The sequence below is a fragment of the Strongylocentrotus purpuratus genome, unplaced genomic scaffold, assembly GCF_000002235.5.
Source record: "Strongylocentrotus purpuratus isolate Spur 01 unplaced genomic scaffold, Spur_5.0 spur5_scaffold_15, whole genome shotgun sequence".
In the NCBI taxonomy this organism is placed as follows: domain Eukaryota; kingdom Metazoa; phylum Echinodermata; class Echinoidea; order Camarodonta; family Strongylocentrotidae; genus Strongylocentrotus; species Strongylocentrotus purpuratus.
In genome coordinates, this window is record NW_022145600.1 from 23663195 (window position 1) to 23689427 (window position 26233).

The 26233-nt window shown below is 38.7% G+C and overlaps 2 protein-coding genes across 2 annotated transcripts; one reads left to right on the forward strand and one right to left on the reverse strand.

The window, feature by feature from the left end:
* Positions 1–1298: 1298 nt before the first annotated feature.
* LOC115918646 (grpE protein homolog 1, mitochondrial-like) lies at positions 1299–7951 on the reverse strand. The gene is made up of 4 exons (XM_030985860.1): positions 7830–7951; positions 5216–5351; positions 3567–3806; positions 1299–3130 (listed from the first exon to the last, which is right to left on the reverse strand). Exons 1-4 carry the CDS (start codon positions 7919–7921, stop codon positions 2933–2935), a joined length of 666 nt encoding a protein of 221 aa, XP_030841720.1. The 5' UTR covers positions 7922–7951; the 3' UTR covers positions 1299–2932.
* A 1848-nt stretch (positions 7952–9799) lies between these two features.
* LOC763091 (cilia- and flagella-associated protein 58) lies at positions 9800–25051 on the forward strand. Its single transcript, XM_030985861.1, has 17 exons — positions 9800–10001; positions 11048–11350; positions 12069–12217; positions 12817–12973; positions 13626–13820; positions 14603–14740; positions 15399–15558; positions 16183–16277; positions 17010–17189; positions 17835–17996; positions 18655–18773; positions 19425–19593; positions 20343–20566; positions 21587–21803; positions 22551–22670; positions 23308–23441; positions 24205–25051. The coding sequence occupies exons 1-17, from the start codon at positions 9993–9995 to the stop codon at positions 24326–24328; spliced, it is 2655 nt and encodes an 884-aa protein (XP_030841721.1). The 5' UTR covers positions 9800–9992; the 3' UTR covers positions 24329–25051.
* The last annotated feature ends 1182 nt before the right edge of the window (positions 25052–26233 follow it).

A 26233-nucleotide genomic window follows, 5' to 3' on the forward strand; every position in this document is an offset into this window, starting at 1 on the left:
GATGCTGAAATTATGTGTTTTGTCTGTAACTGGAGATCCCAAGATTTTCACTCCGAAGAAAACACTCGTTAAGTTGTACTTTACTTCATTCTAAACCCACTTCAGTATCGTGAAATGAGAGCAATCAATCTAATGGGACGTTGCAAGAAAGTTGCAATCAATTGCAAATCACAGAATCAAGCGTAAGTCTTGTGATGGCAACTCCACTTTCTTGCAACGCTCCATGAGAGAGAGAGGGAGAGAGAGAGAGAGAGAGAGAGAGGGGGGGGGGATATAAGCTAGATCTGAGTTAATTTAATTGATGAAACTTTAATCCTAGCAAAATCTTAGAAAAAAGAGGAAAGACGAAGAGATAGAGAGAGACAGAAGGGATGGGACGAAATAGTGCGCAACTGCTGATGAGGTAAGAAGGCATCACCATGATGACGTATGCAGTATACGTGAGCTTGCACCAATGTTATGTTAAACAATGTAAAGATATAGAGCGAGAGAGAGAGAGCGAGAGAGAGAGAGCGAGAGAGAGAGAGAGATAGATAGAGAGGGGGGAGAGAGAGATAGAGAGGGGGAGAGAGAGATATAAGCTAAATCTTAATTCATGATAAAACTTTAATCCTAACAAAATCTTAGGAAATTTAGGAGACTAGTGGGGCATGGCAAGAGAGTTGAGTTGCAATCAATCGCAACCTTCTTGCAATGCCCCAATAGTCTCTTTAGATTGGATAGGTACCCTTTTCCCAACCCTATGGTTTTGAGCTGTCGGGTAATATTTTCAGAATATTTTGTCACATAATCATCACAGCTAGATATATATATATATATATATATGACGATTTAACAGCAAACCTCAAATTAGAAGTAAAAAAAATTAGAACACACATTTTGTCAAGTCTTTGACCAACATCAGCATTACCTTCAGAGCCTAACCATACGTTTTATTATAGGATGGATTCAAAATTAACAACACCCCCACCCACAAGCCGTGACAGACCAATTTTTCAGACCTGGTTCTCGGACCTAAATAATCATTTCTGATTGATACACGCCCCCCCAAAGCCAATTACACACACACACACACACACACCCTCTGACAAAAAAGAAAAAAAAGTTATTGTGGAGGATTGCTCAACTCTATATCCAACCCAGGAACCCAAACACATCCATCATTTTAATGACATCTTTCAAGAAATAATTTTGGAGCAAAAGTTGCCAGAGAGTACATGTATGGCAAATCACCTCTCTCATCATATACACATCATAGAACATTTGTAGCATCCACATAAGACACAAAGACAAGCAGGTGACAGGTATACATGAATAATAGTTTTTATTTTTCCATATTGATGAATTACATATTTTTGATGCCACTTGGGTCTCAATCCCACAGCCACACTGCGAAAACTGACTCTAGACCGACGAATAACTGACAATATCATACCAGTCTCTGTTAGTGTAACTAGGTAATGAGCGATAGAGTACCGAAGTGTGACATCATACTGGCCAAGCTGTCAAGGTTGCTGGTTCGAAACGATTTTGTGCTAAACAATTGCAGGGTGATCACACCAGCCCCAAACACTGTATTTGCCCTGCTCCAGGCTCGCTGCTTGAATGATTTCACGCTAAACTGCATTTGCAGGCTCTGTTGTTTGAAACCAGTAGCCCGGACGACGAGCGAATATGACGAGAGCATTTGGGTACTCTATACCACCATGTATTGTAGATTTATATTGATATAAAATCTATATGAATATACCGGTAAAGATGCATTACGATATACTTCCGGTTTTATTACGTGCATGTCCATACCAATTGGCTCAACAAATATTGAGATAAATGAAAAGGAAGAATTCCTGCTTTTCAAACTAACCTTCCGATTAAAATATTACCATTTCATTTGCTGAGACACTTTTTGTGAAATAAAAACCCTTTCCAGTTAGGCTTAGGAACATAAAATATCTTTCCTCAGTTTGATAATGGGGTAAGAACGAAGAGGGTCTCCTTTTGTCCGAAAAATGGCAGTAAACTGCTATTTGTACCCTAATCTTGACATTTGCTTTAAAAAGAAAGTGGGCCAAGAAATATATGAATATATAAATATGATAGAAATCTAATCTATCAAATTATAATTTATACACAAATCTAAAGCGGTTATATTAATTATCATTTTGCTCAAGACGCACAACTGGATTACTCAAGGCCTCGATCACCTTTGCAGTTTCATTACAAGAAGTTCAAAAACTTGAAATGTTAGAATGTACTGTAGATGTCATAAATGGAAAGCACTATTATTCCTATGGAAATGCCCTGAGGCCATAATCCTGATTTTGGGACCTGGTATAAGAAGTACACATACAAAACAGAAACAAAATTTAGTAATTTACCTGTATTTCTTTTCTACAAAAACATACAGTATAAAGATTTATTTTGAAGAGACTTCTATTTTATAAATCACGCCTGACCATATAGGTGATCTATTATGAGGCTTAGCTTCATGAAAGTTTTCCTTCTTACAGAGTTGACCACATTCATAAATTTGGACAATGAGTGTTTGTTGTATTAAGATTTAACTGTTTAGATGATTTTACCTTGGCATTTAGAAATTAAAAAGTCAACTCTATATGAAATTAGACAAATCAATGTCGACTATAAGAAGAGGAAACAGTATTCTTAAATCTATATAGACATGATATCTGCATAGCCATAGAGGTGTACCAAGACCAATCTTCAGAGCTCATGGTCCAACATGATGCAAGACCGATTTAGTCCAGGGCTCCAGGCCTTAGTCCAGTTCTCCTTTTCTGCTGCCGAAGAGGTTTCCGATAGTCTAGTTTACTTTCTTGATATCTCCTCAAGTCTAGAAGCCAAGTTCATTGATCACATTGCATTGTTCCTTTCTTTCTTTCTCTCAGCATCACAACAGGTCAAAGGGCATGTATTAAATTGCTTTGGTGACCCCTACTAAGGCTGGTCTAAGAGTCCTTTCATGTAATTTATATCCTAATTTCTCTACGACGGCGACTGTCCCTGGCTCCTTGTCTGGTACAGGAATCTGAAAGAGAGCCTCGTGAATGTGGGGGTCAAACTTCTCATTGTTAACAGGGTTTATCACTTCTAGCTTGTTCTTGGCAAATACCTTAAATGGAGAGAAAAGAAGGGGAGAGAAAAGAAGGGAAAAAAAAAAAGGTTATTAAAAATGAACACATTTTCAATTTCTATTCAGCCCCCTAAATTCTTTCTTCTTTAAAAGCCCTAAAAGTAATTTTCCTGATTATCTGTTGTCATGTATGAAGTACCTGGACACAGCACAGGGGCGGATCCAGGATTTTCCAAAAGGGGGAGGGGGGGACGTGAAAATGTACAAAATTGCGAGAAGCGGAAACTGTTGAATCTTATTAAAGATGCTCTTTGGTACATTCTGAGGCTTTTCTAAATGTCTAAACTGAACATTTATGTGAATATTTCTTAGACTTTGTCAGGAATCCATCAATCGGTTCTTGAGACAACGTGATAACAAGAACGGGACGTAACGGAGGCATAAAAAATGAACAGAAGTTTTACAGATTCCCTACCTTCTGTAGTTGCGTCTCCGTCATGACGAGGCCCTCAAAGAGGTTCTTGAGGTGAATGTTTGCATCAGCACCACTCACAGCATCCTTTGGTACACTGGTGGTTGCCTTCCCCAGGATATCGGCAACCTCCAAGAGGTCTTTACAGAACCCCGAGATTGAATAGATCTTGGAATCGTTTAGCTGCTTGGTAAACCTCATCCGCACATTCTCCGTCTCGGCAAGGGCTCGTTTATATTTATCCTGAAAGAGAGAGAGAGAGGGGGGGGGGGGGGGGGGGTAGACATAGAGAGAAACCAAAAGTGATAGTATTTAATAAAAAATGAATGAATAAAATCTTTACCAAAAGCTTTACAATGCAACCCTAAGCAAATAAAACTCCATGGCCCGTATTCTACTATTACATCTCAACCTCAATTTCAATTCAATTTTTCAATTTCAATTTATTTGCTCATAAAAATCCAGAAAACACATGCGAACATTCATAAATCAACATAATACAAAGGGTAAAATTCACAAGAAAAATTAATAACAAAGTATACATTGGCTTCAACCTGAAACTGGGTTTAAGCACTTCCCAAATAATAATAAAAATTGTGCTCATAAAGCTCTTACCACCGAATTCTCTAAGCGCCAAAGGTCTAAGTTCTCTTTTGATAATATAATTTTAGACCCAGGGTCAGTTTAACTGAATTAGCAGTAATGAGAATAACCTTGTAAAATCAAAACCTAACATATTATGGGGAAAGAAAAGTAGAATACAAATAGATCGGTCTGGTAAATTTCATTTGTTGTCATAAATAAGAGTAAAAAGAGGAGGGAATATATTTCATCATCTCCCTAAGTCATCTAGCATCAATCATAATAGACAAATTATGAAGGTGAAATCCATTCAGCTCATAAATATTTCCTGGATATACTTAAAGGTAAAGACCAGTATTGGAAACGCCCCAATTTCAAAAAATGAAATGGAAGCTCTTATTACCAATCATGAGAAAGAATATGTTTTGACTAATACATGATGATACAAATTTGCCGGGAAACCGCCTACTAATTGATATATTTGGTAAATTATTTGGTAAAATCTATTGGGGTGTGCGAGATATAACGCATGTGTCGTGCACGTGTGCGTAGTCCCACATACATCTTTCTGTGTACAGTGCTTGTAACTTTACAAAGACTGGGCCAAATTTCTTATCATTTTGATGATTCCAGAACCTTGCAGTACACACCAATACTTATATGCTAGATGATCAACCTTTTCTGATCGATTCCACAACGTTTCTTTCACAATGCAATCGCATGACCATCACTGGTCTTTATCTTTAAGTTCCTATAATATGAATATATCATGGAACCGAGTATTTTTGATATGACAAACACTGTAACCTCCACCGTAACTTTCCTAACAATTTTCGGAACAACTTTAGGATTACCCCACCACTAAAATCGACCAAACGTTCGTAGGGTACCAAAAAGGTCACCAATGAAGCTAAATCTCTAGACTTAAGCTTTTTAAGTAACACTAAACCTAATCCTAACCCTAACTCTAACATAACCCTAAAGTTAAGCCCAATTTCCCTTAACAAAGATACAGTGAGAAAGAATTTACAGATGACAATTTGGAGATATTAAAACAACATTTTCCTTACTGTATACTCTGCTACTTGAGCTGTTAGTTTCGCCTTCTCTTCTGTTAGCTTCTGCTCGAGGTCTGTCATCTTCGTCTCCTCCTCAGATTTACTTCCATTTTCTTTGTTAACTTCTTTGGTTTCGGCGAACAGCGTCCTATAAAAAAAGAAAAAGAAATAACATTAGAAGGAAGAGGCTTCATCTGGTTAATCCCCCCTTGAAATCTAAATGAACTGGTGCCTCACGTAGAACTTTACCTTACATTTAGAGCATGCAAATTACATTGATCCTGTCTCAGCCTCATTTTCCTAAATTGGTGCCGCTTAATCAATATCAGTAGGCTGTTGTAACTTTGTAATTAATTAGTAAAGACAGTTGCACAGTGTTCTATTCTTGAATAAGGCTTTCCTTATAGAAAGTTTTATCAAAATCCATTGAGTTATAAAAAAAAAAGTATGACACTTTCTAGTTCAGAACTTCCTGAAAAGGTCACAACTTTTTCTTTGTTTTCTATGATAAAACAATACCATTGCCAAATCAAGCAAGTCAATTAAATCTTTAAATATTCATAACTTTTTAATAATTAACCCATACTGCCATAACAAAGATATTTACATCATTACAAAATAGTCTAGATCTAGGTCTAGTAATAAAATGCTTGTAGACCTAAGTTGTTCTGAGCGCTTTCTTAAAGGTATTACAAAGTTTTGGGAATTTTTGGGAAATTTTGAAAAATGGGTGGATAGTGATTCTTTACAATTTTGGATGTATTATAAGCACTAGAAATTTTAGCCCCTAAAACACTTCTGCTTTCGAGAAAAATTGAATATAAAGATTTACCGGTGCTCCCAGTAAATTTTGATAAATTTCAAAAAGCTCCTACAGCCGTACAAGGGTAGCCGCGACCATGAATATCTCAGAATATGTAGTTGTGGTATATAATTTCTGAACGGGAATAGCTAATCGGTCGATTTTAGTCAAGAAACATTGTTTTATAGCTTAATTAATATCTTGAACTTGAGAGGGAACTACACAACATAAAGTGTTTATTATTTACAATTTCAAAACTTTAGAGTCGATTTCGACCGCGACAACGATCACTGAATATTGTACATGATCGTATAGTCTATGCTTCCAATAGTCTATGTTCAATTGACCCAAATTCATGACCCCATACCAAAACTTTGTATTAGTTATTACCTTTAATATGCCTGCCAAAAATTATGCCAAAAGTCAAAACGTTAAAATTTTGAATTTAATTTCTTTGTTAGATTCTAGTTTGCCTTTTCCTGAGTGAGATGAGCTGCCAAATGGATTACCCAACCAAGTACCAAGTCACATAGAACTTAGCCTAGTAATAGAAGAAAAAAGAAGGCTAGATGATACAACGCATGCATACTTTTTCTTCGCTGGTTGAATCGACGATACAACATTGAAGGAATCGTCCCCGACGAAAAATCACCCCCTTTTTCCCCATCGACGTCATCGAAGAAGTTCAAATTATAATTTCAAGTGGCCAGCCAGAAGCCAAGAGGAGTCAAGCAACTATTTAGTAGATCTAGGCTAGATTAGAGGCCTAGGGTAGCGCGCCCAGTATTCGGTCAGACAGCCGTTTCAACAGCTGTAACAATTAAAAAAATAATTAATGAGCCACGAAACTTGCACAAATCAGGCAGCTGAACAACTTTTCTTAACTCGCAAAATTAAATCAGATTTAGGGCCCCGGAAAGATCTCCAACTTAGCTCGAAATTGGTCAGTGTCGCACAACTTTCCGCACTTTCGCGTTCTCTTAGCACATGCGCTAACATGCATAGCCATATGTAGAAGTCTATTGCGAAACAACTACGTGTGCTGTCACAATGAATTTAGTATGTGTGTGAAGAGAATCACTTCCGTGTTCGCTCCATCGCAACGAATTTGCAAATGACGCACTTGCCGATGTGCAAGAGGTATTTATACGATACCCTTGCCATGCGGTAAACGCATTGACATTCAGTGCTTTATCGCGCAATTGTGTGAAAATAGTGCGCAAATACGCTACGCTCCTTTGCAACGGAGATACCACGCACAAATCGCGTGACCGAATTCTGGTTGGCGCGACCGAATTCTGGGCAGAAAAATGCTCCGTCTTTTTTCGGAAGTCTTTTGCTTATCGTTATTCTATATTTTCAGTGACTATAAAATCCTGTTAGAGGAATAAATTTCTTTTCTTTTGATGGGTAGATTGCCCAATGAAAGAGGTAAGAATTCAAAATATTAGTGATTTCCCCTTAAGTGACCGAATACTGGGTACTCTACCCTAAGTCAAAATTGTAATTACTCCCTTAGCATATTTTGAGATAATGTTGCCCAACCCGCTGTTTGAATATTTTCCGATGCACCTGCTAGCTGCTGAAGCTCCGGCGCCTTCGGCATCGGCGTCGGAGCTTCCTGGAGTTAGTGCAGTGCCAGTGCCAGTGCCAGTGCCAGTGGGTATTGGTGGCAAGCTTATGCAACATCGGACAGTGTTTGCGAATGCGAGTTCGGACGTAAAGTTTCAAATTTAAATACACCATTTCAATGTCTTTCTCGGGATTTACTCTTCTTGAAAATATGACCGAATATCAATAAAATGAAAATTGCTTATAATTTACCTTGTGGAACTTAACTGACGCCGGCAAACGACGTTAAGCAATGAAACAGGTAGATTTAGACTGCGAACTCGGAGTCCCATGGTGGCTGCCATTTTGTAACACGTGAGATGGAACTACTTTTTGAAAGTACACTCTGCGCGGATTAATAACACCAAGACATTGTTCTGTTAATCGTCCCACTTGCTGAACAACGGCGTTTAAGTGAGAAACGCCAGATTGCCAATTTAACAGATGCTAAGGAATAAAATTAAGTTTTTTAATGTTTGTATAAAAACCATGGATTAAAGTAAATATTCAACGCGGGTGTACATATATGTACTATTTCATTCTATCAAAATGATCATTTACTGCAACGATATAAACAACATCTGAAAATACTTTGAGGATATAGTGACTACCAAGAATAAGACCCCATTCTCACTCACTTCGTTGGAGCGCTCTGGAGCGCTCTAACTAAGAGCCGCTCCTCAGGAGCGGTTCTTAGGTGAGTGAGAACGCTCAAAGTGGTCCAGGAAGCGGACTTCTGGACCGCTCCAGAAGTCCACCTTCCGAGGTGGTCTTGAGGAGCGGGTCTTATTAAGACTATAAGAGCGCTCCAGAGCGCTCTAACGTGCAATGTGAACGGAAAGCGTACTTTGAACGGAAGTGAGCTAGTGACCTTCGGTGCGTAGAGATCAGTGAGTACGGTACATACGGTTTGGATTCCGCGCGCAAAAAAATTGACCCGCCTACCTGAGCTGCCATAGCAACAAGACCACTTTGACTCTTGGAGCGGTTTGAGCCACTGCTCGGAGTGTGAACGCTCGCAAACCGTTCCTCAAGACCTGTTCCTCTGGAGCGGTCTGGAGCGGTCTAACTAAGACCACTTTCAAAGTGAGTGAGAACGGGGTCAAAGTTATATAATTTTCATCTCAGCTATGATCCTCATTGAAAAGTAAAGGTTGGTTATTGATTTAAAAAGTCTTTTCAAATAAAGCTTGATGCATGATACCAGTACAACTTACTGGTACGTCACATTTTAAAGAAAATGGCCGCGCCCATGAAATGCTGAAAGGCATATCACATCGTGCCCAGAAAATCTTCATTTATATATATCTCTTGTCAGGGGCGGCGAGTCTTTTCAGGGCAAAAACGTTTGAGGGAAAGATTCGCATCACCACCACCCTTACACGTTACACAGGCACTGGGAACGTTTTTCAAAGTGGGGGGGGGGGGGGGGGGGTGGGCTTAAGTCAGGTAGAGCAGAGCAAAGCATAGTGGAGCGTCCATTGGCGTGGGGTCCAGGGGCAAAGCCCCGGCGGGTGTCAAGGGGCGGAGCCTAATGAAGCTCAGGGGTTTTAGACATTTATTAAGGTCAGATGAGCATCCTGGGGGCGGATATGCTTCCAATATGTTAATTTGAACCAAATTCATGACCCCATACCAAAACTTTGTAATACCTTTAATATAATAATAATTATTATTATTGTTATCATCAATTTTATAATCTTCAATATCAGTATCATCATCATCATCATCATCAAAAATCACTATTATTTAGAATGAGGTAATCTATTATCATGATAAACATAATGGAATTCATTGTAATTGCATTACAAAAATTGTTTGAAATAAATCAAATTGTTTTACAGCAAACCCCCCCCCCCCCCTCGGAGTTTTTAAAGACTAATCTGTACACGTTATACCATGACAAAATTGGCAATGCTATAATTGATACTTTTTCCAGAGAATAGTCGGCAATGTCTATAATCAATAATTCTGAAATTAATCATTTTAGATGGGATTCTCATTATTACTAGAAGTTATTGAAATAAATTTTAAGATATTTATCTTTACGTCTTTGATAGAAATACCAATAATTTGTAATTAATGTCTTCTAAAGCTTTTATGTTGTAAGAACTATACTTTCTTTAGTGGAAGTATACTTTGCATACTGACTGCGTAATGCGACTTAGAAACGAATCAACATATTTGCACAGCAACAACGTACGGGTGATCATTATATAGAAAGCACGTACGGTACTCTGAGCTCGCGGCTGGTTATAACTTATATTCTGTGTGTGACAACTGTGGAATACCGTGATGAGAACCAAAACAACAACGATATAAAATTAACAAGATTGATGAGAACACCGTGAAATTAAAGCCTAACCATCACACAATATGACAGACGTAAGTACAATGACGAGTCTTACTCTCTTAGCTAGAATTCTAAGCTTAGATCTAACAGTAACAAGTTAGATCTAGGCCTAGACCTACAGGCAAATTAAGTAAACAACATTCTACTTGTGTCCTGTGATTGCATGTTTTTCTTTAATTTAATAATTAACCTGGTGATAATTCAGACGAAAGTTGTTCTTCTGACTGTCTCTGAATTCTGATTGAAATAACGATTTCGGTGAGACTGAGTGAGTGAGTGATCTGATCTGGAGACCATACTAGACTCTAGAGTCTGTTGATTTTAATTTTGTTGTTCTTCTAGCTAGATTAACAATAAGATCCAGAGAGTGTAGGGCCGGGCCAGGGGCTAGGGGGAAGGTAATTGACAAATTATGTCAGTTTTATTTCAAGGATTCCCCATACCGGTGGGGTGCTATACACTGCTGCTAGACTGTCTGTAGGCCTAGATCTAGGCCTAGACAGTTATTGCGTGTTTACAAATTTCGCTGGACTGTCAACAATTAATGCAGGCTAGTTTTATCGGCAGGGGTGCTGGTCCGAGAATATGGTTAAACGCGGACTGTTAACTTCCCAGAAATGAGGATCGTCCGCATTTTCGCGGACGATTCTGATTTCCGATCTGGAAAAACAGAATCCGCAGTGATTTTTTTGATGCATTTCACATTGACTTTGTACAGAGACTTTCACGTTACGAGCGATAAATCCTTGGGAAAATGGACAACTCTCAACATAAAAGTAGACGGTGAACTGGGGGTATTTTATTACGTGGAATCTTTTTTCCCCAAAATCCGCAAAGCGCCAAAGAAAGAAAATGTCAGCGAAAATGCGGACAATTTTTTAGGACGCATTTTGTCCACGTTTACAAATGATATCCTTGTTTGTGCAGACGATCCTCATTCTCGGACCAGCGCCCCTATCTCTAATCTAGATCTAGTTTAATTAGCATATTTAGACTCTAACAGTTAGACCCTGTCTAACAGACTTTGTTATTTATGATTTTTGTTAATCTTGTTTGATTATTTTTTTCTGTGACCTAGGAAAAGAAACGAGATGAAAGTGCGGGGAAGGATAAGGTGGCCATCGAAGACACCGCTTTTGAGGCCCTGGAGAAGGACTTCCAGGAGGTCCTCAATGAGCTCATGGGCGATAAGAGTCTGGAGAAATTTAGGTCAGAATACGAGAAGCTCCACCGAGCCCTAAAGAAATCCCACGAAAGCGAAAAACGGCTGATGCATAAATGCAGGGAGCTCAACGCAGAGATTGTGGCCAACTCTGCCAAGGTCTCTACCGCCCTCAAACTCTCACAGGAGGACCAGACAACCATTGCACAATTAAAGAAGGTGAGTGAAACGAGTATGAAAGGAAATATAGCGCCTATCTTGCAAGAACAATAGAGCTTAAACAAATTTAGACAGAAAAGACATTCAATGGTTTGGTCTTTATATGAAAAATTCAAGATGATATTCTGTCTTACGCTTACCCTCTCTCTCTGGTACAGCTGTTTGTATATAAAATATGTGTGCCTTTTTACATTCAAGGTTTAAAGATGGATGTACATGTATTCCTTGTTATGTGTCATAACTGTAGCTTATGAACAGAAAATTGTATTTTCAACCGTGTGAAGCCATTGATGTTGCCAATGGGTGGTTCATGTATTTAAGCCTTTGGGAAAAAGAGAAATCGATTCGCAATGGGTTAAGAGCAGTCGACAAGTAGTCCACTTGAAAACACGTCTGGGGAGTGTTTCACAAAGACTAAGACCGACGTTAAGTAGGACTTAACTATGTCAGGCCATTCATGCCACTGGTTGCTCTCCCCATTATGATCTTTAGATAATATTTTTTCAAAAGATGCAAATTCTGTAGATTTGTGACCATGATTTGTATGTCCGTGAAAGACAAACTCCAGTGAATGGTGAGAGCAAACAGTGGCATGAACGGGGTGCCATATTTAAGTCCAACTTAAAGTCTTTGTGAAACACTCCACTGTTGTGTTACGCAGCTTAGTCAAGTCTGAAAATTAAACATTCACATAATGCATTATTCTTGGGCCCTGTAGGAGATTGAGAAAGCCTGGAAGATGGTCGATGCATCCCAAGAGAAGGAACAGAGAGCCAGGGAGACCATCCAGTCTCTCAAACTAGAGATCACGAACCTCAGTCGTCTGGTGGAGCAGGGTGCAGGACTTACCATGGGTCAAGAACACAGGTCAGTTGGTTAAGCAATCAAACCCACGTCCTTATTGGTCTGGGACTTCCTTTTTTGGTTTTCAATTCAATTCTCATTTTTTTAGATGATGAAATTGTTGTTGATAGTGATAGTGATTAGTCATGCAGTATTGAGTCGCAGTCTGCTCCCCCCCCCAAAAGTTTTTTTTGTTGAATCTCAAGCGATCAATAACATGGATCCTTTTCATAATCAATTATTGATGATATTGTTTTTGATAATGAAGCTGATGATGTGATGATGATGATAGTGATGATGGTCATGAAGAAGAAATAGATGATGATGTTGTTGTTGATAGTGATGATGATGATAATGATTGAAATAGGGTTATATAACCACTTATGAAGAGTTCAATTCCAAAATGAGCTAAATTCATTTTTATAACTTCAGAGAAAAAAAAAATTGTTAACCAGATTTTGTACAGGCATCTATGGAAAAGTGATATTAGAAGGTGCATTTTTTCATAATTGCTCCATAAATTTAGGTAAATAATTTTGTTGAAAGCAGATATATTATATGCTTATAATGATAATTATTATAACGATGTAAACCTCATCCTCTCTGTATCTGTGTAACGACAGTGTAAACGAGCTCCTGAAGGTGAAGGAAGATCTGACCAAGGAGAGAGACGAACAGCTTTCTGAGATTGTCAAGCTCCGAGACAACTTGACTGAAGCCAGCAAGAAGCAGACCAAGGCTGAGGAGGACAGGAATGAAGCTGACAGCAAGATCGCTGAGGTGAGTGTCCGAAAATAAATTCGGACGTGTCATTAATAATAATAATAATAATTGCGATTTATATAGCGCATAATAATCATCAAAGACAATCCTCTTTACATTGTTACATTCATACAATTTACATTATCACATATACATTACATATTAGGCCTACATTATTACATACAAATGATAGATAATTGCATTATTAATTACAAATTACAAATTAAATTACACAAATGATATTCCATTACAATAAATGATAATTACTTTGAAAATAGATAAGTTTTGACAGCAGTTGTTTTGACAACATTACAACTAAATGACTTGACATTTGTTTCAGCGAGTGGTGCCCCCAGGCTTACTTCATCAGAGATGTGGCGTGAGCGAGGAAACATGGCATACTGACCCAATGGCCCGAATTCACAAAAGAGGTTCAGACAAAACCTTCGTCTGAAATGCGTCAAAACGCTTCATATGACGCACATAAATCTAGGTTTGTCGACGAACCTCCTTTGCGAATTTGGGCCATTAGGTTAGTATGCCATGTTTCCTCGCCTTCTGTCCCTTCCCATGCCCTCCCAGCAAAAATATCTGAGGTTAGACAATTGCAGGACCTTATACCATGTTCCCCAACATTCTATTTTGTTTGATTCCCTCCCTCCCTCCGCAGCTGAACCAAGACATCCAGGTCCGCAGCAACGAGGCCCAGAGGGAGCAGCGTCGCAAGGAGAAGGTGGACCGGGAGCTCAAACAATCCAAGATGGAGCTGGAACAGAAGACCAACGAGATAAAGGGTATGCAGACCCAGTCCGGACGCTACAAGGATGACATCTCACGTCTGGAGACGCAGCTCAAAGAACAGAAGGTACACACGCTCAAACCTGGGACCCATTTCACAAAGCCTTTTTTCAATGACAAATTACCAAAATCAGTGACAAATCTGACGATAACCAATCAGAAGCAAGGATTTCAGTAGCTTATAACAAAAACTGTCATTTGTCACTGATGACAAGTTCTGTGAAAGGCCCCCCCTGATCCTCTGTAATTTGATTGCCTTCCACATTTACCTTATCATATAGCTCCATCTAGAAGACAGTTGAAATTGATTCAACTTTATTATACCTTGATATTCATCGCAAGTATGTACCGGTACTATATAAAAAAGAGATAAGTTTGTAAGTTTGCAAGTACTTGTAGAACTTGCAATCAATCTGTATCGATCACAACTTTTGATATGACTGGGCTGTAATAGTTTTGGGCCCTGGGCAATACATTTATTGAGTAATGTTGCCATGGTAATTAATATTGGTGGCAAAGTTACCATCAGTGGTAAGTTTCATGCGATGCTGGGGCCTTGGTTGACAAATTAAAGAAAAAAGTTTTTGTGAAAAAAATCAATGCCAAACTGTTGTATCAAAACACTTTCAAGAGGACCTTATATGAGTGCATGAATGGATGCTTAAAGGATGAGAGAAATGTCAGCACATCATAGCAAAGTAGTGAAAATGGCATATTTTGAAGGAAGGACTGTTGGATCAATTAAGTAGGATTCATCAAAATCATCATCAACGTCAAACTATATTATGCACAAACGAATGATATTCCTTGCATCTAAAGAAAATAACAAGTAATTCTTTTGTTTTGCAGATCCTGTACGAGCGCACCCAGAAGGACACTGACATCCTGAATGCCCGTTTCACCAAGCTGCAGCAAGATTACGAGACCCAGCTTCTCAACTGTGATGGCCTGGCTCAAGAGAATCAACACAGGGTCAATGAACTTAAGGTGAGGTCACTACACTTTTTTCTAAGTCTTTAAATTATTTTTCTCAAGCACTCTAAGGATCATTGTACTCTAGCTTGTAGAAAATACTTAGATTTCTTTGAAGGTCATTCAGTTGCCTAGATTTTTTTATTGAAAATGTCATACGACCTGTCAAATTGAAGAATATGCATTTTTGGATGATTGGTGTGTGTACACTATATGCATTTGTTAAGGACATAAGTCATGAATCATGTATTCAAAGCCCATATGCATTTAATTCTTTCAGCTCTTTTCGCATTGATATAGATCCCTGTGGAAAGAGATACTTAGTGTTCTCTGTCTATCCTCCTGAATACGTAAATACACTGGCTCTTCAGCCATGCTAAATTCATGATGGGACCCTGCACTTTCTTGATTAGACTGGTATCAAATCTTAAGACCCTCCCCACATCCTTCATGTACCTTATCCAGGAGAAAAATGATGTATTGTCTGGAGCCAGAAGGGCGATAGCTCATGAAGGTTAACACAGAGTTAGTGCCCTGCTGGCTGTAAACAGACCATATCTTTGAGATATCGATATCCCTCAAAAAAATTATCCAAGACAGCACCTTTCCATGAGTGGACTGGTACCAATTCTCATGTCTATCTCTCCCATCCCATGCATAATTGCTCATACAGGCCAAAGAGGACGAGATAGGGAACCTGAAGGGTGACACCACTCGCCTCACCAAGATGCGGGAGACCATTCAGCGTAAGCTGCGCAACGTGGAGGAGCAGAAGGGAGAGACGGAGCAAGCCAAAGAAACCCTCAAGTCACAGATTGTTGCACTGGAGAGAGGTGGGTCGATCGAATATATGAGAACATGTCTCATTGGATGTGTAAAAAACCAAAACCTATGGAATGTGGGATGCCAATTATTTTGTTTGTATCGCCTGTGTAACTGAGCAAAACATAGCATGGTGTCACTATTTTGGGCTTCATCGTTATCACAGTAGTAGTTGAAGTTGTAGTTGAAGCTGTTGTCCTCACCAACAATCATGCTGTACTTGCAATACTTTTTGGGCTAGGATCACTGAATTCATACTAATAGTTAAGTATGAGATAGTATTAACAGCATTCTTAATTAAGCAGTGTTCTATCATTTTTCCATGGATGAAGATTATCCAACAAATTACCATTATTGCTTAGTGTAAACTTTCAGAACCATGAACTATCCTTTCGCCTTGTTTCTTCTTCTAGTTTGGGACAATAGTCACTGATTATTGTTCATATTATCTGGGAAAATTTGCAACCAACGCAAGATTTTTAGCTCTTTTTCACTATCCATTTGTGCTTTCCATTAGTTTTGCCAATGGTTATCGAATTAGGATTAGAAAATATAGGCTAGGGTTTGAGTGGTTACACTCTGTATTGCTTTTGTTTCATATTTTTCATACTATCCTATTCATTTCCCTCCTACAGAGATTGATTCTAACAAGAAACAAACGGAGATGGATCGTAAGGCCATTGACGACTTGGTCCGTGAGAGGGACATCCTCAACAAGAACTTGCTCAAGGTAGGTCCGAACAGCATGAGGCTAGGGGAAAACCCAGTGATAAGAGCAAAACATAAATAGAATTGGTTGTTGGTGATTTTTACTATGGATATGTAGGGTCCTTAACCTACAGGGGGCAGATAACCCTCGATCATGAAGAAATGCCCCACTTTTCAATGATCCTTCAGGGCTTATATTCTTAAAAACCTTTCTTAGCTAGTTTTGAACTAATTACGTGGGCAATAGTACATAGTTAGTTGACAACTAGGCTTATAGTAAAAAAAATTATGGATATGAGCCCATGTGTCTATATAGTGGATTAGTCACCAGACTATGGAGCACATACTATTGCTTTCAAATCCGTAGCAGGTTCACCTCCTTGTCACCTTCTATAACATTTTGTATGAAGCTCTGGAACTTGTATTGTAAGCATTGGCGCTACCTCCAATGATTTGAAACACACCTAGAGAACTGCTGTATAATATGTTATTTTCGCAATGGGTTTCATTTTTGAGAATTGTTATAGGGTCCAAAATGTAATGACCGAAAAATGATCTGGTAGTGCATGTGCAAACATCACTTCTAAGTGGCCAGTGTACCACAAAAACAAGAATTTGCAAAAAATATCTGTGAAATCCCTGTAATATCTGTAGGTAAAAATATAGGTGTATGTTCTGTATGCTAGTGCTAACCTCCTCTCCACAGTGATATCATATACCTAATATTTCTTGTGCCAACCTCTTCCCCACGTAGGCTGCCAGCGCCACCCAGAAGCAGCTGAACCTGGTCAAGCTGCATGAGCAATCCAAGAAAAACCTGGAGCAGGAGATTGCCAACTACAAGGAGGAAGCTCAGAAGCAGCGTAAGATCATCTACCAGCTGGAGAAGGAGCGTGATCGCTACATCAACGAGGCCAGCGACCTCACCCAGAAGGTAAAATTGGCATCGCGGTTGAGTGGTTTTAACACTCTGTTGGGGATAGAAAGGTCTTGTGTTTGAGCCCCGGTACAAACACTTGTTGTCAAACTGGAAACTTTATGTGCGAGAAAAAAATGAAGTTTTACATGTTTTAATGGATTCCATAACACCAGAGATTTTCATTAACATGTATCTGATTTTTCGTGTATATTGATTGATTGATTTGTTTAAGGTTCATTTTGTAAGCCATGTTGTCATTTTATTCACTAAGATTATCACAAAGTTTCATTATTGAAATGGTCTTGAACTTTCATCGTGGAATGCTTTTGATTTTATTATGGATTTTGGCGTTCTTTTAAACAAAAAAAAGCTGCATTTGACAAAAAAAAAAAAAAAAAAAAATTGGGGGGGGGGGGGGGGGGGGGGACGCAGTTTTCATACAAACCTCATCTGATCTCTTTGTTAGGTACAGTACATAGTTTGATTTTCAAGATCCATATTATATGCCATGTTAGTATTTTCTGATATCTTTCTTACAATGGTCTTGAGCTTCAAAGGTCAGGTTCAAAGAATCCATTTACAGTACCCCCAAAATTGCGAAATTTGACGATAAAGTTTGGGCGATAAATTATCAAAACCACCTCTGATCTCTTTATTCAGGTTCTGCAACACATGGAGGATGTGAAGGTGAGAGAGATGCAGATCTTTGACTACAAGAAGAAGATTGCAGAGGCCGAGACCAAGCTAAAGCAGCAGCAGAACCTCTACGAAGCCGTCAGGAGCGACCGTAACCTCTACAGCAAGAACCTCATTGAGTCACAGGTAAGGTAGATCAAGGCAGTACAATAAATTGTACAATAATCACAATTACTATACAAGAGTAGTCAGTTAATCCATTAAAGTAAAATGGCACTTGATTATCAAAGAGTAGAAAATTGTTTTTATTGGGATAAAAGCTATGTAGTGTTCTAGATATTGGGATTCAGGAAGAAGATGGATAAGGAAAAGATGAATAAAGGGTAGAGAAGAAGAAAGGAGAATAAGGGGAAGAAAAAAGAAAAGGAAAATGTTTAAGGGATGTCATGGTGAGGAATGAATGCTGAAGGATACCTGAATAGAAAGGTGATTAATGAATGGAAAAGGAAAAGGTTGGATTTTGGGGTGAGGGATGGAGTAGAAGCAAAAGAAGAGAAAAAGATTCAATTTAATTGAATTTAAAATGGTTTACTAAGATACTCTCATTCCGGCTAAGCCGAATTGCGAAAATTTACAATGACACAACAAGGTAACACAATGATGCAACGATTGTTGGTAAAGAAAAAGATGATGTAAGGTTGAGGGAGAGATGATAAAAGGAAGTAAATAAATGTAAAATACCTATACTGGACCCTTACGGAGTCTTCTCAAATCCATAGCAACGGAATGAAAACGGGCATTATTATTTTATTTCATTTCATTTTGCCTCTCTCTCTCTACCCAGGATGAGATCACTGAGATGAAGAGGAAGCTGAAGATCATGAACCACCAGATCGACCAGCTGAAAGAGGAGATCACCGCCAAGGAGGCTGCCCTTGTCAAGGAACATCTCGATCACCAGAGGTACAAAAACTGAAACATTTATGACAGTTGTTTGTGACAAAATAGATGTGAAGTAAAAGTTTTAACTGCCACCCTTATACAAAGACCACCTTGTGTTTTCTTTGAAATGCTTCTATAAATTGCAATCAAAGGGATCCTGTATAAAAAAGTATCTGTCTGAAACACTATTTATATTACTGGTTTCCCCTGTATCAGGACCTTTAAGAATCTTTGTTTACCGGTGTAGAGTAATATTTAAACTCTTAAAAAGATTTCAAATACTAGCCATTTAAAAAAATCGAAAGTTACAATTACTAGTTGCTGTACACTAGGATTCAGATTAGTCTTCAACTCATGAATATACCTTAAGTTGAGCAATTGGTCTCTTTAGCTATAGGTATGTGAAAGCTCACAAACTGGAAGTTGTACTTTTGCTGCACCTTAAATAACAATTTTGCTCAAATTGGTTGATATGATGTCAAACAAGAGATAAAAAGAAAGAAAGAAAGATTACAGATGGTCCTTTTCCTCCCCTCTCTCTCACATGGTGCAACCGTAAACCTACTGTATATCTGCATCTCCATGCAAGCCAATATTTATAAGCAGCATCTAAGAGATATTAAGATTTTCTGACGGAGACTCGCTATAATTTTAATTGATTGTCTTTTCTAGGGTTGAGAAAGAGAAGGAAGCCCTGAAGGCAGAGCTACAGCGTATGAAGCAGCAGGCTTCAGAGAGCAAGGCTTACATCGAGGCCCAGGAGGCAGAGGAGAGGAAGCTCCTCAAGATCATCTCCGAGGCTGATGCTGAGAGGCTCAGACAGAAGAAAGAATTGGACCAGGTAATTATGCAGAGCAAATAAATTACATCAATACATGTGTTTAAGCCCCTCTGCACTAGCTGGCCAGGAGGAATTAGACCTCCCTACATGGTCACTGACAGGTGGTTATTTCATCAAATCAGCTCTCAATTAACATAAGAAAGAGGGGATCATGGGGGACCAACAGTCACAGATTAGGCATTGACTGCTATATAGAGGGTGCAAGTAGCTATAAGTGGTGCAGCGGGGATTTAAAGGCCATGCACCTGTCTTTAGTGGTGACTTTTTGTTTTCCTTGGGTTGCCAGTATAGAAAAGTTTCACTGTTCATCCAATACTTAGGGAGCAAGTGAATCAAGACACTACTCACCACATTTTTAACTGGTCATAAAGCAAAGTGTTGGTCTAGAGAATTAAGAGAGCAATATGCATGATGAATGTGCTTTATTTCTTGGTATCATGGGCATCAAAATCATATGTGGATATTCCTGAAAGTCTACTGCACATGATAGGCATTCATAGGTCTTGTCTCGGGGAAAGAACCATCTCATTCACGCTGCTCTGTCTATACCCACATGGTTGCAATGCACCGATTCCAGATATTGTCTTGATGTTTTAATCGTGATTATTCAGCAATCTCTTTGTTAGCAAAAGAGGGAAAAAACACTCTGTGGTCCTTAGGCTATATCCTACTGTATAACTGCAAGATCACAATGTGATCCTGTCTTGTGACCTTCCAACGATGTCCACAAACCACTTTTCCCCCATCAGGTCATCAGCGAGCGTGACATCCTGGGCACCCAGCTGGTGCGACGCAACGACGAGCTGGCCCTGCTCTATGAGAAGATCAAGATCCAGCACTCCACCCTGGGCAAGGGAGAGCTCCAGTACCGCCAGCGTCTGGAGGACATCAGGCTCCTCAAGCTCGAGATCAAGAAGCTCCGCAGGGAGAAGAACATCCTCAACAAGAATGTGGCCAATGTCGATGACCTCAGGTACGACGTCCGCAGAGGATGACAAGCTTTTAATGATAGCCCTTTTAATAATTATTTAATGTATGTTCTATTCTACCTTGACATTCTTTGTGTATATTTAAATGTTTTGCATGTTTTTTAAACTAAAGAACGAATAAAGAATGAACTTGAATGTTCACCAGGGCACACAAGTGTCACATACTCTTAATTCCTGCATCTCACCAAGAAGATTAGATAGAAGACGGTACTATACACTTGGTCACTTATTAGGTAATGTCCAGAGACTGGGGTTAGCGGCTAGGCTTCTCTATCTTCTCCAATCACTAGTTCTTATACTGAACCCTCCATAGCACAAGAACTGATTGCGATTGAAGAGGATACAGATTGAGATTGAAAATCAGTGTAACAAATATGTTGATATGGCAGATTAAACTACAAGGAGAAGTGTGGGGTGACATCTTTTATAGTTACCTAATCCATTGATTTTGACATGAAATGCTCTGTACAGTCTGATCAGAAAGTCAGAGTTCTTCTTTAAATCTAGTGATGCCAAGAGCAAATCAATGTTGCATCACTCTTAATAGGATGTTGCAGACATTATGCCAAATACATACATATTACAGATAAACCACTCTCTGATTTATGATATCAGGGGGGTGTTTCATAAAGCCGTTTGTAAAGTTACGCATGACTTTACAAACAATTTGTATATGAAGTGCCAGCTAGGATGCCCAAAGTTATATGATATTTCCAATAACCTCAATTAAATGATGGCAAAAAATATACTTTGCATTAAAAATGTTTGTTATAATAACTATGTTAATCTACATCTGGACAGTTCAACTTTAGTTGATGCAGGGAATAATGAGCAATCCTTTTGGCTTTTCATATACAAGTCGTTTGTAAAGTCACGCGTAACTTTATGAATAGCTTTATGAAACACCCCCCAGAAGAAGGTTATATTAGGGAATGGAAGATCGAGGTGGCAATAGAGACTAATTATTTTGAAAAAAACATTTGTGTGGTGGTTTCTCCATGCAGGCGTGAAGTGTACCACCTGCAGCGTGAGCTGCTCCGGGAGCGCACCCGTTGCAAGGCCCTGGAGGAGGAGCTGGAGAACCCCATGAACATCCACCGCTGGAGGAAGCTGGAGGGATCCGACCCCAGCACCTACGAGATGATCCAGAAGATACAGACCCTGCAGAAGAGGCTCATCCAAAAGACGGAGGAGGTGGTGGAGAAAGAGCTCCTCATCCAGGTAAGCAACAAAAGCTTTCTCAAGTGATCTTGATTTGATTTGATTTGATAGATTGATTTATTTCTGTTTGATTTTCTTTTTCTTTTACATTTTTACAAATATATAACAAACAAAACATTGTTAGTCGAATAATAAGGCTGGCTGTAACTAATTGAAAACATCAAACAGGAGGGTTGACAAAGTAAGCAACGCTTGATAGCATGACTACAAAACAGAAATAAGCGCCACCATTGCATTCGAGGCAGGGATGGTGGGGGGGGGGGGGGGACTAGGAAAGAACTATCTTTACTATCACTATAAAATACATGGTTTCAGATTAAAGAGTGGTGTGGGGGGGATGCCTTTTCCTGGAAAATATTCATATCGCTCCCCCCCCCTCAACATTCTTGAATACGATATTCCCCTGGTCTGTTTAGAAAATTGCCACCCCTGCTTCATGCTAAATCCCCACTGATCGAAGTACAGGCTGTTTTTTTAGAATAATTCTAGTGATATTAAACAGGAATTCAGCCCACAAAAAAATTATGTAATACATGTATTATGGAAAATACTGTTTTGAATAGGTTATAGTTCATTTTATTAAATGGCTCTGGCATGTACTTGAAATTCAAAAGGATTTGCACAGCATTTGAAGGATACTGACAGTTATAAGTGATTAAGTCCTATTGATAAGAGATGCCGACATGAAATTGAATAGACTGGGATTCATGATACATTGAACTGTGACCTGGCTGATTTGTATTACAGGAGAAGGAGAAGTTGTACGTGGAGCTGAAGCATATCCTAGCCCGCCAGCCAGGACCAGAGGTGGCTGAACAGCTTCAGATCTACCAACAGACACTCAAAGACAAGACCAAACAGCTCAAGGTAAAATAATGGACATATTTTTCAACCCTTACAGAAAAAAGATGGTACTACCACGGTACTTCCATGTTACAGACAGTACTACCATGGCTCAATATACCTGTATGTAGTGTACCGTAATAATTACCAAAATACTGTGTACCATGGTAATTTTCTGTACTAGAAGCACTACCGTAAAATCCTTTGATTGGGCAAAGGCATTGTTTAACAATGTTAAATCTGAGATGCATGGCCCTACATGAACGTGTTATCAGTGTCTATGATATGGTGTAATATTGATGCCCTACAAAAATCATGCTTCCAAATGATCATGAAGTGCCTCAAAAAAATAAAAATCTTTGAGGGACCGATTTTATCATTCTCATTTATCTGAATAGTCTGTAGCGTTATAAAACTGGTAGGAAAACAAATTCTGAAATTTCTAATTTCAATCATAGATATCTTGATAATCAGACAGGCGATTGGCTCATAAAAGTCATGGGATTCTCGACTGACCTAAAGGTTTATAACTATGATTGCAGCATGAGCTAAATCCAGGATTTTTTTTAGAATCTGAGGCAAAGTTACCCAATCCCTTTTAAGCAGTATTTGTACTTCCGTTACTCATATTTTCTTCTTCCGATGTTTGCATGCGCTACAGGGAATGGCATCGGAGCTGAACATGTACGAATCCCAGGTCCAAGAGTACAAGTACGAGATAGAGAGACTCGCCAAGGAGCTGCAGGATGCCAAGAAGAAGTACTATGCCCAGAAACGAAAGGAACAGCAAGCAAGGTAGGACACACTGCAATACCCATAACAAGAGTGGCTAACACCAAGGTCATCTTGACAGCAATATGCTTGTAGATAATGCCTCAGTCACACCTTTGAGTATTTGGTTTGCGTATTGCTGCATATTTATGGCAAGTCGTTTTAACATTTATTCCTATTTCTTGATATCAAGAAATTATTTTCTGTTGTAAAGCAATGGTAAATTTTGATATCAAGAATTTGATTTCTTGATTTCAAGACTTCATTTCTTGATTTCAAAAATTCAGTTCTTGATATCAAGAAATAGGAATTAATGTTAAAAAGGCTTGCCAAGAATATGCAACAATACGCAAGCTGTGACTGAGGCACAAGGCAGAAAAATTTTGAGAGTCAAGAAAGACAGATATCAAAGGTGCAAATTGATCAACATATGCAACTACTACTACCTTCCATATTCAGTTTAAAGTTTACCTTTTCAAGATTGAAAAAAAAATTGAAATATTTGTTGCTTTGTAACAAAAAATTCTCTACACGAGCTCCTACACAACGAATCATTGATATAACTTGTTTTTCTTTCTCAATATAGAGATTTTCATATTTTGGAGAAAATTTGAATGTTAGGAAACAGAGAGGGCTCAATTGATTGAATTTACCTTTTTTGTTGCTGATGTCTAATTCCTATGTTCCTTTTAAAATTGATTTATTAATATAATTTGTTTAAGTTGGATATCTATGAATATATACTGTACCATATTAACATACTCTTTCTTGTGTGTGTTCATTGCAGAGAGCGGGACAGAGCCTTAGCGCAAGCTGGAGCGCCACCTATCCAGCCGCAACGAACAGACGGTCCTAGGTTCACAGGAGGGGGCTTCAACTTGAAACAGACCGGGAAAGTAGGCGCTAGCTGAAGACTCTACCCGCCCCCAATTTAACCCAGCCATATTATTATATCTATTAAGAATATTGTATTCACCAAATCTATTTTGTGGAAAATTATCACTTGTTACCGCCTAATATTGCTAATATTTGGTATTGGCACTTTGCTATTAATCATTATGTCTGTTCCTGAAGTAATTATAGACGTTGTTTTAGAGGGAAGTGAAGAAATGGGTGGGAACTCCAATTGAGAATGTTAAAATTTGGAATGAAATGGTGGTTGACAAAATTCCCAGCAATTGCAGCTGGTAGCCTGAATATACAGATTTCAATATTCAATTCTACAAGTACAATCTATGATCTCATTGTGATTTTGTTATCATTCTCTCATATTCCTGGCAAAAACACACCCCAACTGAACCTAGACAATACAAAATGATAATCCAGTATACAACCAAAAATGTGCTTTTTGAAGTGTAATTCTTATCATTCTGCATTATACATGTACATTTTTCTTTTTCCTTATCTGAAAGATATAAGCTCTTATCAGTTCAGAGGATACTACATATATCAAACATGCATTTTCTAGATGGTTTAATATATATAGTTTATACAAACATGCTTGTTTTGCCCATATATTGTATCACATATATTATGAATAACCCATTCACTTCAAGCCGTCCATATCTTTATTATATGCAAATTGAAGACCTTGCTGTTTATATCTTGAAATAAAATGAAACTTTCACTGAAAACACTAATTTGACCATTTTCCGTTTTGTTCATTCATTATAGTATGTAGATTGGTTACCACATCTCCAAATGAAATTAAATAATTATTATATAGAAAACAAGCTCAATCATAATATAGATATAATATAGGCCTACAGGTTTTTAACCTCCCATGATACATACATGTACATATGACAGTCACTTCATATTCGTATACATGTATTTTTTAACAAGTATTTTTTAACAAGTATGTGTATGAAATACTAGTTTGTTAAATCAATATAGAAATGCAACACAAAAAACCCCCTAAAACCTATGTTTTTCACTTTCTTTCAATCCTGTTGACAACTTACCATTTGTGTAAAGTTGTTAAAATTCATTATTTCATTTTTCAAAAAAGTTTACTCACAGATATCTTATTCCAAGAACTCAAAGTTTACTTCCTTTATCTAGGTCCTACTAAATTACTTCTAACTACCGGTATGCTCCCTACACTCGTAGCTTTGTAATTGTAATTTGCCTTGGAAGTATTATTAGCCAGTTTCTTCAGTCGTGTTTCAATAAGGATTAACTCTTTGCCTGCTTTTGGTCAACCAATGTATCAAACACTGGACTGATACGGTCTACATTTTGTCACACATGTATTACACATAAACCATGTACTCCTAGTAATGTTGCAGTCTTGGGTTTCGATCCATAGCGTATAAAGAGTTACAAAGTTATTCTATTGCTGTCATACTGGACAGTTTCAATAGTATAAGATTTACTTCTGTGGGGACTTTCGTCCACCAAAGCAACTAAAGCAGGCAAAGGGACAGCATCCCGGAGAGATCGTTGAACTCTCGTCGTCAGATGTCAAAGCCTCGTAGCTGGTGATGCTGAGGTAGCCTCCGCCTGTATGCAGGGGGGGTGACGGAGATGGAGATAAAGGGAGAGATAAAGAGAGAGATGGGGAGAGGGGGACAGAGACACATAGAGAGAGAGATGGGGGAGAGGGAGAAAGGGGGAGGGAGAAAGGGGGGGGGGGGGAGAGGGAGGAAGAGGGAGGAAGGAGAGAGAGAGAGAGAGGGGGGGGGGGAGGCAAGGGAGAATAGAGAGGAGAAAGGGAGAAGGACGATGAGGAGAGAGATGAATATAAAGAGTGGAGAAGGAAGAAAGAATAGAGAGAGGAACGAGAGAGTGTGTGAAAGTGAAGAGAGTGATAG

Bases quoted from the DNA above. Each gene is read 5' to 3' on its own strand.
- LOC115918646 (XM_030985860.1), bottom strand. From the start codon at position 7,921: ATGGCAGCCACCATGGGACTCCGAGTTCGCAGTCTAAATCTACCTGTT. The intron at 3,807-5,215 runs GTAAGGAAAATG...TCTCTCTTTCAG, and splicing joins CTCAAGTAGCAGAGTATACA to GATAAATATAAACGAGCCCT. The intron at 3,131-3,566 runs GTAGGGAATCTG...TCTCCATTTAAG, and splicing joins CGGAGACGCAACTACAGAAG to GTATTTGCCAAGAACAAGCT.
- LOC763091 (XM_030985861.1), top strand. The intron at 11,351-12,068 runs GTGAGTGAAACG...TGGGCCCTGTAG, and splicing joins CCATTGCACAATTAAAGAAG to GAGATTGAGAAAGCCTGGAA. The intron at 21,804-22,550 runs GTAAGCAACAAA...TTTGTATTACAG, and splicing joins AGAAAGAGCTCCTCATCCAG to GAGAAGGAGAAGTTGTACGT.